Source organism: Aythya ferina (assembly GCF_964211825.1).
Source record: "Aythya ferina genome assembly, chromosome: 1".
NCBI classification, from domain to species: Eukaryota; Metazoa; Chordata; class Aves; order Anseriformes; family Anatidae; genus Aythya; species Aythya ferina.
The window spans coordinates 181,103,426-181,116,858 of record NC_140296.1 but is presented as its reverse complement, the minus strand read 5'-3'; the positions used below and the strand labels follow the sequence as shown (position 1 = coordinate 181,116,858).

General features: G+C 44.6%; 1 protein-coding gene across 1 annotated transcript in view; it reads right to left on the bottom strand.

Annotated features, from left to right (window-relative positions):
- Window positions 1-1,647: 1,647 nt before the first annotated feature.
- The window catches only part of CFTR (CF transmembrane conductance regulator), an 86,420-nt gene continuing 74,634 nt past the window's right edge, over window positions 1,648-13,433 (bottom strand). The window contains exons 24-27 of the mRNA XM_084514261.1: window positions 8,703-8,792; window positions 5,494-5,666; window positions 4,316-4,421; window positions 1,648-2,857 (exon numbers count right to left, since the gene is read on the bottom strand). Of these exons, the coding sequence (XP_084370387.1) occupies window positions 2,651-2,857; window positions 4,316-4,421; window positions 5,494-5,666; window positions 8,703-8,792 (576 nt within the window). The 3' untranslated portion in view covers window positions 1,648-2,650. The remainder of the gene's footprint in view (window positions 2,858-4,315; window positions 4,422-5,493; window positions 5,667-8,702; window positions 8,793-13,433) is intronic.

Sequence of the window (13,433 nt, the reverse complement as noted above, 5' to 3'; positions counted from 1 at the left end):
CAGCGAGCAGTTTCTGCTCATGATGATGATCAAGCTGCTTTGTGTAGTTATTTTGTATGTAAGATTTATGAAGACGCGTCGATGTGTACATCTGAGTTTGTTTAGGCTAACTTTGGGTGGCCCTTGCTGTCCTAAGAGGTTCTTGGTGCTGAGCGAGCACTTTGGCTGCCCTTTTCCCTTCTCCTCTGTGCGTAAGGAGGGCTACAGATCTTTCGCGGGGTAATGTCACTTTTTTAATCTTTTTTGACTTCTTCATAGCAGGCTGTAAAAGAAGTACTGTAGTACTAGAGTCAGCACGCTCCTTGGCATTTATTACACATGTGCGCAGACACACACCCCTTTGATAGTGTAGGTGTGTGCTGTCAGTTACAAAGTGCTTTGGGAGGGGTGTTTGTTTTATTAAATGGAGTAAAGCACATACTAGAAGAAAAATCCTCTTAAATAACATTCAGCCTGTGCTTATGAAGGTCATTGTTGTTCATTCTTTCCTTCCACTATGTTGGGTTATATTCTCCTTTCTGTCCTTCTACTGTGCTCTATTTTACACCACGAACAGTGCATGCAGCTCCTAGGGAGGCTGGCACTAAGCTACCTCCTGCCCCAGCCTGAGCATGGCGGCTGGAGCAGAATTTTTGGACCTCCTTTGGAGGGCAGGGAGAGAACAACTTCTGCAGCATCTTGCCAGGGAGCTTTGGGAAGTGGGGTGCGGTGGTGGTAGCTAGGACCTGATGGCAGAGGGGCCGGCAGCCGGGTGGCTGGGATGTGTTGCAGCATCCTAAGGGGCTGGGGGCAGGCAGCTGGTGGTTTATTTCACTCACTCAAAGCATCGTCTCTGAAATGTATCAGCAGCATCCACATGTGTCTCCTCTGCTGTATTTGCCTTTCTCCCTAACCCTAGAAGAGACCTGTGTGACCCTGGGGGCTGCTGCTGGGAGCTGGTGATGCCCAGCGAGAGGGTAAATGGGAAGTGGGGAGCAGGGACGGAGCCTGGGTGGCAAAAGCCATGCTGCCTCAGCACGCTGTTGGCTTTGTTTGGCCATGAAAGCTAAAGTGGCAGTGGGACAAGGGCATGGGAAAAAAAAAATAATCCAGAAGAGAATAGTTCCATAGGAGCTGAGTGGTTCATAAATGGAGCAAATCATGGTAGATCTGGTTAAACCTGAGTTCAGCCCTGATTTCCAGCCCTGGGGCTGGAGTTTTGTCAACACCTGCAGTAGTTCTGTGTTGGGTCTTAATGGTGAAGAGGAAACGCAACGCGTGGGGCTGGCAGTGCTGTGACCCTCTACAAGTGCTCAGGGGACACCATTTCCTTCCAGGGCCCCAGAGCACCACACAGGCCGGGCAGGGACTGGGCAGGGCCGCTGAGGAGTGGGGCCGGGGCCCAGCTGCAACCCCTGGCACCCGGCCGCCCCCCAGCAGCTCTGGGTGGGCTCCCGCAGGGAAAGGCCCTGGGGGTGGCTCCGCATGTGTTTATTTTTTCCAGTTAAAGAAAATAAAAATAATAACAGAGGTAGGTCTATACCACTAGTGCACAAAGACAGCATGGGGCAGGGCCCGGCCTAACTCGGAGTTCTTGTAACCCTTGTTCTTGATAGTGTAATGTGACATTGAAGACCGGTGGCAAAAAACAAAAGAATGCAAACCAAATATAAAACTTTTTGTACAAATATATTTTTCTTTATAGTACATAATCACTTTGAAAATACATCATTTTCTTAATAAATGTTTGCAACAATATTAAAATAAATAAAATATTCTAGAGAAAGTTCAGTTTCATCACAAAACTGCAAACCAGAAGAGTATAAAAACTGATTTCATTATTAAAGTCTACTTCAGAGAGGATTCTCCTTTATTTTTATTTTTTTTAGGCCACAGTAAGAAATAAAGGTGCCAGACCTACATGTGCAGACTGTTAAGAGTTCCTCTGCTAGGAGTCCTGTCCTTTGGCGTGCGCTGCTGTCAGCCTGCGGGTGTGTGCAGGCTCGGGCCGAGCCTCCCAGGTTTTCTGAGGAAATCGCAGTTCTCCTGTAACTGTGGAGACATGGCAGATGGTGACAGGCTTGCCAGTCAATATCCTCTCTTCCTTCGTTATCACGGAGCAGTGCGCTGCTATGAAAGGGCATTTGGCCTTTTCTGCTAGGTAGGAACTGCCTCTGCCGCGTGAAGAACAAAGAGGAGGAAGTATGCTGTGCGTGTGGCTGATAGCGTCTCTTAATTTGTTCGCAGGAAGTGAATCCAAAGAAACCTTTTACATTTTGATTTTCACATTTTCCACCCAGGTTTGATTATTTTTCTAACATTCTGCCCACTGCCTGGACCTCTCACCCCAGTAAGAACATTTCTAAAAGTTTTCTGAAATAATTACGTTGGGCTAAGCACGTCACTTCTGCGTGCCACCCAGTTTGTACCGAATTAGAGCAGCTTGTGAAAGGAAGTCTGGTTTTACCATTAAAAGTGGCATGTCTTCAAGGAACATGAGAACTTGCACACAGAAGGGACGCCATTCCCAAATGCACATGCAGTCACTGCAGTGAATGCCTCCTGCAAGGGTACATTTGTGTGCAGTCCTACAAGTTCAGAAGTGCCGGTCCTGTCGCTGCGGGGCACTGCTGAGAGCTTGCTCCAGAAAGAGGGGTGCCTGCCCCACATCTCACAGCCTCGTCTCCTGCACTTCTTCCTCTGTCTCCTCCTGCAAGGCGGTGATTTTAGGTCTAGGCTTGTGCTTGCTGGAGTTCCTGCGATGTATCGGGAGCAGCTTAAGGCGATCAGCATGGCTGATGGCTTGCCTGAAGGAGCTCTTTTCATTCAGCAGCTTCTGAATCGATTCATATTGCTTCATTTTGTTGTCCTCGATTACCTGAAGAAACATTTCCCTCTATTAGGTGGGTAATGCCAGTGCTCACAGAGTCCAGCTAACACGGGTAACAGAGCAGGGGAGAGACATGACAGAGAGCTTCTTATACGAGGGTAAGTCTAGTTTATGGTTTGAAATTTCTGATTACAGCCATTAAAAACTCAACATGTGGAAAAGGTGCCAACTGCTCAAGTTACAGTATGCCATTGGGCTTGTTGCTTTCTCCTGAAGACTCAATTTTTAATGCAGAAATAACTTTGCAGAGTCCCCAGGTACTGTGGTATTTCCCTAGCACTGCTGAGGTGATGCAGTTATGGAAGCGTTAACTGCAGGACTGTTACAACAGAGTTATCTCACAAGGAGAGGGAGACATCTGCCAGAGAGGTGCCAGAAAACCTGCTCTGCTTTCTTCCTAACCAACAAGGAAAAGACAGCTCTCCTCTGCTTGGAGGGACAACAGGTTTGCCCTGCGAGGCTGTGCCAGCCTGCACTGCCAGAAGGTAAATGACAGGAGAAAAGTCAGCTTCCCTTGCTGGCATGGCACTGCCAGCACAGGTGGGATGAGGAGCTCCTTGTTGGCAGGTGTTTGTTAGCAGCTCTGCTTAGGCTGTTTGGAAGATGGGAAACCTCCCGACACCAGCTGCAGCACAGCCATGCCTGGCAAGGGCTCTGGGTATTGGCAAAGGCTGAGGCTGAGTGCCCGGACAGAGCAGGGTGCCTAAAAGCGCGTGCAACCTGCTCAGTAACCAGCCCACTCCAGCTCCAGGCCGTGTGCCTCCTGCTGTGCAAGTGCACCCGATGAAATATTACTTGGAAAAAGGTGTTTCTGTCTGCTAACGGAATGAAGATCCTCTCACGTGGAGGAGTAAACAAACTACAGAGAAAGGAATGTCGTTTTAAGAAGAATTGTGTAAGTTGCATTTTATTTCCTTTGCTAAGCATTTTTATATAACAAAGGAAATACTCTAAGACCTTAATGCTTTGCCACCTTGGTTAAACAAGAAAGGAATATTTGAGTGGCTTTATGAAAGAAATCAAAGACTCTGACCATCAGCTATTTTCTCAAGAAAGCCCTCTTTCCTCTGTACCCTCCTATCACCCAAGAACAAGTGCAGCCGGTTGTGCTTCTGCTGTTGAGTCCCTGAGCCATTTGCCAGTGCAGAGCACCAGGATCAGCAACCAGCTAGCCTGTAGTGGTTGAAAGGGAGAATCCAACTCTTCCAGGCTGTGACCCAGCTCGTCTGGACATAGATGGCTATGACAGCCCCTGGGGAAGAGCAGACAGGAGCATGTTGCTCTCACACAGGTGACAAGGTTGCTCAGCTGATGGATGATGCCCACTGCGAGCTCGGAGCAGCAGACTTCATCACTACAGCCACTGCCATCAATTCCGCTCAGCATATGTTGCGCATTTGTCAAACGTAATGAAATAACTGTCCCCAGGTTACGAGAAATGCTCACCAGAAACCGCTGGCACTCCAGTATCGCTTCCAGCCTGTGCTCAGAGAGGATCACAGTGCAGTCTGCAAATGCATGCTTCAGAGTTTTTCTAATCACTTGGGAAGTTCTGAAAGGCAAATAATCATTGGTGTTCAGACTGCAGTGCACATGCCCGCACCATCTGTAACTTTATTCACGCTATTTAGTCATCTAGCTGCATGGTGTAAAGCCGACGTGCGTGTACACCAGCACGTAAGTACAGCTCTGCAGTGTCTCGGCACACTGCACTCCTGCTGTGAAAGCACCCATCAGCTATAACATCAAGGCTGTAACTAAACTTCTCTGAGCCTCCATGCAGAATTACTAAAATGTATCTCTAAATACACTACACAACACGCATTCTTCCAGCCTAATTTACATTCTTGCTGTCTGAGCTGGAGGTAAATCAGCTTGGAGTGCTGAATTCACTCACTATGAAATCCCAGTCTGATGTAAGCTCTGGGGGACAGAGTCTCTTCCCCTCTGTTAATGTTTGCAGCACCCAACATCCTGCAGTTTCAGCGCTTACCTTGCATTGTGATGGTAATAGAACAGCAAGGAATAGCATGCTACAGCACTGAGCAGAGGTGGAGGAACACCCAAGGTTTTCAAATCCTGTTTTTGATGCTGTCTGGCTTTATGGCCTCACAGAGTTCCCCTGAGGCCACGTTGGGTCCTACCAGCTTACATTGGGCAGCAGGATGTTGGGCTGTCTGTTAGTGCACTGTTTGTGCAGGCTGGCTTGCAGCACAAAGCATGCACCCCCGCAGGCATGCAGGGGTGCAGCGGCACTGAGCGTGGCCAGTGACCTGTTCGGCCTTTCCCCACAGACAATTCAGCGTGACGCAGATGGGTACGGTGTATGTGGCTGCACATCCCACCCCCTACTTCACATCCTCAGGTCAAAGCAGGGCAGCTAGCACAGCTGAACTACTGCCAGCAGACTGGGAATGAATTGCTGCCCTGACGGAAACAGCCTTGGACTGTGTTCTTCCCCATAGGCACCCTCTGAGGTCACACATTTTACACCTCCATTTTCACCAGGGTCTGTTCCTGAAGCTGAAATCAGATTTAGTACCAGACTAGAGAAGTTACAAAAGGTCTCTTTAGGGGGTGCTGCCTGACTGGTTTTCTTTCGTAAGAGAAGAAATGATACATACACAGGATCTAGGTGAGCACTCGGTTCATCAAGCAGCAAGATTTTAGCTTTACTGAGGACTGACCGGGCAAGGCACATTAACTGTTTGTGCCCGTGGCTGAGGACACAGCCGCCATCCACAAGAACAAAATCCAACTGGCCTGGAAATTGCTCAATTACAGACTTCAGCCCAACCTGCCGGAGAGAAAAAGGAAAAGTCAGTGAGGTACAGTTACTGCTCACCGTGGGTATGATGACCAGTGCCTTTAATTTCCTTGCCCTTCACTTCTGACAGTAAACAGAAGATATAAATTGAGAAAAAACAGGTATCTGTCCTACGAAGACTACAAGCTAGTAACTGGATGGTATTAAAAGCACTGAAATATTTGAGACATGCAACATGCTAGGACTTATGTTGGGAAGCTGAGAGTTAATGCCCTGTTTGTTTGTCACATACAATGACTTTTGGCATTTTGACCAAAACCCTCTGAGTTAAAAGGCGAGGGAAAGCGATGTATTTTAAACTTTTTATCCAGAAGTGATGTGCGTCATTGGTAATGTTAAGGAGAGAGATTTTTGAAAGGAAACCAGGCCTCTTTGGTTACTAGGAGGGCAAAAAGAAACAAGCAAAATTCACATGCTACATTACATCAACAGAGAAAATAACCCAGGTCACCATGGCGGTTGTCTCTATGGCTCTGAGAGCATTTCCATCTGCTCCTTTTGATCTCTCAAAGGTCCTGTGCATTTTGCTCAGCCTGAAGACACCAATGGCAAAATCTTTAGAGCGGTGCATAGGATGGGAAGCTGTTTCACTCGTACCAGAAACTGAAACCTGGCACAGGAGGTGTTTTCTGGTTGTTTCTTCCAGAGCTCACATTGGGAAGTGCGTTGTGCTCACCCTAAAGCTTTGCATCTTCCATGTGTCCAAACTGGCCACACTCCTTGGCATTTACAGAGAAATGGTTGTAAAATATGGGAACCAGAAAACATATGTGAGTTGCATTGCTCCAGAATACATTATAGAACTGCAATGCAACCCTAGTGGATTATGAAGAGCCCCGCCTTGAATTTTTGAAATATTACTGATCTGCAATTCATTTTCATTCCAGGGGAAAAAAAAAAAAATCCTTTGTGTTTCCTTTTTATGTGAAAACCATACAAAACTGTGGTGCATGGGTATGTGTGTTGCATTTTTGAAGAGTTCATGCTTTTATTTATAAGCAAATCAAGGCTGCTGCATTGTCCTTCCCTCCTCCTAACATAAATGCTGCCCTTTAATGAAATTCTGCAACAGGTTTTCAGCTGGAAAAGTTGCTTTCTTCTTAAAACTGCATGAGATCTCTCTCTGTACCTCTCGGGTCTGGCCTGCTGCCTGCAAGAGCACAATTTAGCCCCCAAAGTCTGACAGATTCAGGTGTTGAAATATTGGGGCAACAACAAATGAAACATCTGACATTTGTCCAGACTACACCTTGCTCTCTGCAGCTGATTGCAGGGACCATCAAAAGCTGCTGCTGACCTCAGCAGCACTGTCTAAATCCTCAGCAGCCACTGTGGATCCGGACTAAGCTGGAAGTCAGCTTTCTTTCTGTGCCACGCTCCCGAAGTTACACTGACTCATTGCCTCTAGCGAGCCAAATTTCAAGAGCATGAACTTTGTAAACAATCAAATCACTCCTACTAAAAAGTATTACAGCTCTTTTTCTCTTCTATTTGCTTTTCACTCTCTTGTCTATTAACTGAAAAACTCCGTATCACATACAGATTTGCCAAACTCCCTAGTGATAAACACTTGAAAACAATTTTTTTCACGCTGTTACAAATACAGTTTCATTCTTTAAAAACACACACACACTGAAAACCACGTTAAAAAAGCAGCAGAACTCGTCTTTTTCAAGAGAGGGAATGTTAATCGACATTCAATTTCCCCCCCCCAGCCTCAGGAATCAGAGAAACACAATGCTGAGTGCTCCCTTGTCTCTGCTAGGACTGGCTGAAAAGCTCCTGTCACTTCATTTAACCAAAAATGTAGTGATGTTTTTATTTAACAGTAAATTATGCATAGACAGTGTCCATTTTCCCCTTTTCCAAAGACAGGAAAGAAATTATATAAGCCTTGGACTGAGAGCAGAGACAGAGTTAACCTCCTGGATGGGAAACGAGGAAGCTCTCAGGTTAACTCCCACACTTGTAAGCATTTAATGATACTTGAGACTTGCTATGAACAAGGAAAATGGCACCAATTCATTTCTGAGTCTGTATTAAATAGGTCATCTGTAACTTGGAAAGAGACACCTGCTTTCTAGGCTGCAGCACTTCCCCTCCCTTAACTCTCAGCAGCCTTTTCTTTGGGCACGGTATACACCCATGCCATTTATTAAACCCTATCAGAGCCAATAGGTGGCATCTTACAACCATAATGTGTGGTGTTTTATCTCTGGATGGAAACAGAACTGTAAAAATTTCCTAATCAGGTTCCTAATCGTGAGCAATTTGAAAACAAAAACATTGCTAAAACCTCAACATAAAATTAAATTAGAAGAAAGAAACCCTTCAGGTTCAGAAAATCTAATAGTCTCTGATTCTTATTCTCCGTGAAGGAGGCAGCTGCCTGTGACACAGATTGTACGTAAGCCTGAATGCAATGTCAGAAAGAGCTCCTTCTCAGCTAGCTCTAAGTTGGCCCAAGCATTGCAATAACTGGAAAATCTTTTGATGAAAGGTTTTTTCTAAGCCGAGTATAAATATTTCCCATTGCAATAATACTGGTCTTACATCTAGGACGGGCCACAGAAATTCCCCACTTTTTTCTGGCCTCTAAGATGTTTGCTAGTCATCTTTACACTTCTCAGTTGAAACATACTTTATAGAAATGTCATATGTTTGGCAAAGCATTAAAATGACAAAAAAAATTACAGGATTTTTCACTGTCTCATTTTTCTCCATGCTTTTTCTCTCAGGGTCAGCCAGCAGAGTTGTACATAAAACCTCACCTATGCTAAATCACTGCACGAATAACTCAGGCTGTGCTGTGCGGAAGTTTATTTTATTTTTCTTTAACTCTGACAAAGGCAACTTTTTTCTTATTAAGCAATAAGGAAACACGGTTTATAGCCTGGCATTATCTTTTCTCAGCACTTTGTTGAGATACGCCAGTCGTTTGACCTACACTGTACTCTGTTGTAAGCACCTCACCAGAGGGACACAAACAACACTGAATGGTTTTACCTCTTCTGCGACTTTCCATATTTCTTCATCATTCCATTGCCCATAAGGATCCAAATTCTTCCGAAAAGTTCCAGAAAATATGAATACTTTCTATGAGAAAAAAGATGTATAGATAGATAGATATGAAACATCATGTAAGACATTATAAATTGTAAAGTATACAGAGAAAAAAGTCACCTTCTACAGTTACCAGATGAAGTTTATTGTAGATTTTTAAAAAATTTAGAAAGCATTGTTTAGGGAAAAAAAAAAAAAAGTTTTTTTTTAAAAAAAAAAAAAAAAAAAAAAAAAAACTTACACTTAGTTTTTGGCAATTTTCTTTGTAAAAACTAACCCAAACTTGACTGCAAAACATTCAAAATCCCATTTCAGCAGTTTTCAGAATAAAAGTTTTTCTGTATTTTAAGTTTGGAATAAGTCTTTCTAAAATCATTTTGACTCTTTATTATTTGAAACATAGTCAGAAAAGATCACTAACCCAAAGTGTGTGCTTCCACAATTTCACTTTGAGGCAAAAAGCCTCGTGGACATTTGGCCATGTTCAGGGACACTCTCTTAAGTCATTCCTCATCAATGAATTTGTCTTTCTCCAGTCACTTGTAGTCCAACACATTTTAGCATCATCCTGTTACCTGACACTTCACCATGTCCCAGTCCTATCTGCAAAGATGTTTTCAGTCTCGCTCCCGGTGTCACGTCCCTGGGATGTGGTGCAGCACAACTGATTCATGAGCGCAGCCCCAGCAGGCTGCTCACACAAGAGGCAGCTCTGATGGATGCTACATCCACTGTGCTCTTCCTCCTCTGTCCTCTGCCTTCCTGATGCCACAGAGGATGATGAGGATGCACATTTCTGAGAACTGAGAGTGCATCCTTCTTGCTCTAAAGTTTACTACTGAATTCTGCTTTCTTTCATCAGTTTAGACAAAGAGATTTAAACAAACATCCCTTAGATACATGTTTTGTGGCTTGAAAAGCAATGACTCAGATGAAATTAAATATTTGTTTGATCTCTTTTTACATGGGGTGGGCGTGTCACATCAGTGGAAATGAGGTTCTTCAAGTGACACTGAGATTGCACAACATTTCTTATGAGATAACACTGAGCTGCTGCTTTCTATGCTGCTTGCTCAGTACACCTGCTGCTCACAGCAGGGAGAACTTGCTCTCAAAGAATGTAAAGTACTGTGTTGGGAAATACTACCATTTGCATGCTCTTTCCTTGTGCATACGGAACAAATATCAAGAGGAAGGATTTGAGACAATTATTTTCCTCTCCTTTTGTCCTCCTACAATAAAATATTTATTTAGAGATGATAAGTTGAAATGCAAGTAATTCACAGCCAAATAATTTCTGGATGAAATTAAAACAAGTCTTGGTAGTCCAATGATACTGAAAGCAGCGAAGGACCAGCTGCTCTAGCAGAAAAGGGCTGAGCAATATAGTTAGGAGATACTTTCCCAGAGTGCGGCCTGTCAGCCGTCTGGCCTAACCTGGGAACTTGGCATTCTTTCATCAGATTTCAAAGTGATTTATACACACGTTTGCATTAATCATTTTGTTAAGATTAATTAGGAGTTTAAAGGTAGCAGCTAAAATAAATCATTGTAATTAATTTACTTAATTAAGGGACTCAAACCATTGGCAGTAACTTCTGAGGTGTAAGAGGGAAGGAAGTATCTCGTTCAAGAGAGCAGAGAAAACCAAACCCATGTTGCTGCCCTGCAGCCACTGGAGGTGCTTACCTGAGACCCCTTCACTGCTCCACAAGCAAGAACTCAACTGAGCCTCAGGGAAGGCAGCAGAGTGTTCAGCTAACAGGCTTTGAGGTACCTTTGGCAGATACCAGGGAAAGAGCAGCGCCTTTCCTTTATAATCACCGTTCCCCTAACACCGAATGCTCAATGTGTGCAGCACCGTCCTGCCCCCTGCCCTGTGCTGGTGAGTCAGTGTGCGTGGAGCTATGTGTGTGCAGCAGGACGAGGGCCTTGCAAGCAGCACTTTCTGTCAGTGCGGTGGAAATAAGAGCGCCGTGGAAGCAGGGTCAGGCATGGTTTTGTTCGCACGTTGAGCGCCATCCACTTAACTAAGGGAATAGGTATTTTCAGTTCTCACTGGTGAAGAATAGCTAACTGAACAAACCAGTTTTGAAGAACATAGGTCTGAATAACATTCCTGCTGAAGTGCAGCAGGGAGAGAAATAAAGGGAACCACTTTATACAGAAACTGCTGTTATTTCTAATAAGTGTGCTTTCAAGAAGTAGGGCATGAAAAGCAAGCTATTCCCCAAAATACACTTTTTTTTTTTTCAAGGTAAATATTTAATTGTCCCGAATTCTGGTATTTTCTCTATTCATTTCAACACCCCCTTCCTCCCAGCTCATTAGAAACCACATAGGCTTCACTTGGGTAAATATGGTGTTAGTCACATGGGCCATTTACAGTCCAGTTAAAAAGAAGTAGAAAAAGAAAAAGAAAAAAAATCTTGAATGCTACAAGATTAAAATTAAAAAAAAAAAAAAAGAAGGAGGAGGAGGAAAGTGACTCCATGGGTTTGTGTGTCATTTATAAATATGGAAGAAGTTGGAATAAGGAAAGTGGTGGAAGGGGAGCTGGATGGCTGGGGAGACTGGCAGTAAGTCTGGAACCATTTCCTTCTTGGTCATTTGTTCATATTCGCCCAGGCTGATAATGGGTGTGATCACACAAGAAATAGTTTCTCAGAGCTGACACCCATCCACAAGCAAAAAGGCTTAGGAATATAAATAGAGTCATGTTTATGTTCTGCCCACCCCAAATATTGTAAATCAACCCCTCTAAAGGGCACTAATCCCCCTCAGTGGCTAGAGCCTCTGCGTATTGGTTATGGTGTTGGGTATACAGTTTGTGCAGATAAGCTCCCTAAGTGATTTAAGTGTTGTGTAGAGAACCAAGACCCTGACGTACCTATGGAAATGCATACAGAAGAGTCGAGGATCAGTTTACAAGAGGCTGATAAGGAGTGAAAATACCCTGGCTGTGAGCAGCTGCTGTCGCAAAGACCCACGCAAGCCCTGAGCCAGACCCGTAGGCCAGCACCCATCACTCTGCTCTTCTTGGGAACCCTTCCTTGTTCCCCTGTGCCCAGGGCTGGAGAGCAAGTGCAACCTTAGCAAGACCCATGACACCAGCTGCACACACAGAGAAGTTAAAGTAACGGCCATATCACCTCCATGTTGCCTCCTCCAATTTGTAAATATCATGGCAACAATATTAACACAAAAGAAAAATGAAATTTTTATCCGAATGCCTTAGTATTAGGTATGGAGGTTTTGTTTTTGTAAGTGTCCTTTACTGACTGCATTGACATTAAAATATTTACAGTCAACCATAAGAGCATGTGAGTAATGAAGATCTTTGGCACCATTTTTGGAACCAGTTCTGTAAGGTTCAAAGCTCTCCTGAAGCTACTAAAACCCCTGCCTCCCACAGGTGCTGTGCTCCTGGAAGCACTGAACCCATGCACAGAGGATAACTGGCACAATGTCCCGAATGAGCCTGTGGGGTTCTTATTGATCTCCACCAGCGTTCTGTGCATGGGCCTGGGGCAGCAGATGCTCCCAGGTGTGGTGGTGCTGACATGCCTTGATGCCCTGCAGGAATCCAGACTCCTCAAGACCTTCACATTAGCGCCTCCAGGGCGCTGAGATTCCTGGTACAGGAGTGACCGGGGATGGTACAAAACAGCCACTCCTGCGACCTCCAAGCTGATGCTGGAGATAGGCAGACAGGCAGATATAACAAAGTGAGATGGCGTCTGAAAAACTGGAAGTACATAGGTGAAAGTTGTAAAATGTCACTTCTTTAGTGAAAAGAAGGAGAAAAAGGGAGTCAGCTGGCAATCCCACTAACAGTAGTAATCTTGTTCTCCATAATAAGCTTGATTTTAACTCTATACCAAGTATTTAACGTAGAAAATGCTGTGATATCTACCAGGATGATTAAAAGTCTAAATATGAACAGAACACTCAAGGCTCAAGGAAACATCCACTGAGACACCTTACGGATCTCAGGTTTCTCCTTTTTTGTTTTAATGGGAAATTGGCTCTAGATCTCCCGTTCTCCCTTCAAAGATAAATTTCTGGGTTTGTTTGTTTGTTTCACCAATCTAGCTCTATCAAATAGTTCAGGACATAATCTGCTTGAGGACCAGTATGCAGAAGAGCTTCAGTGTGATGAAATCGGATGCAGCTGGCTTTCCTCACCAAACACATTGGAAATGTGGTGGGGAAAGTCTTGTGGAAGAAGCATCAGAAAGGACTGCCCGTAAAAAGGGATGATGGGCTGTGATTGTGCTTCCAGCAGCCTGTTATCGCTGAGTTACTTTTTTACATGAGAATTACAAACATCCTGTAGGAGCCGAGCTGTGGTTTAGGCTGTGCTTAACCAGCGCCAGCCTCTGATGAGGTGCAGGAAGGAACTTCCTTGTGGGTGCTCCAGGAAACTTGTTTTATATGATTTACCAGTTCGTGCACTGACAGCTGCATTTGATATACTGAGAGGAGCAGATGGATCTTTGCCTTTGCTCTGGCTCAGTGTGAGCCCTGACTGCCTCTCAGGCTCTTTCAGCACCTCCTGCCTGGAGCAGAGTGCAGTACGTGCTGCCATTAGGACTCCGTAGGTGCTACGCAGACATCCCATGACGTTCCCATGGAGGAAAAGTAGCTTTTTTTCCTTCAAATTACAAAATT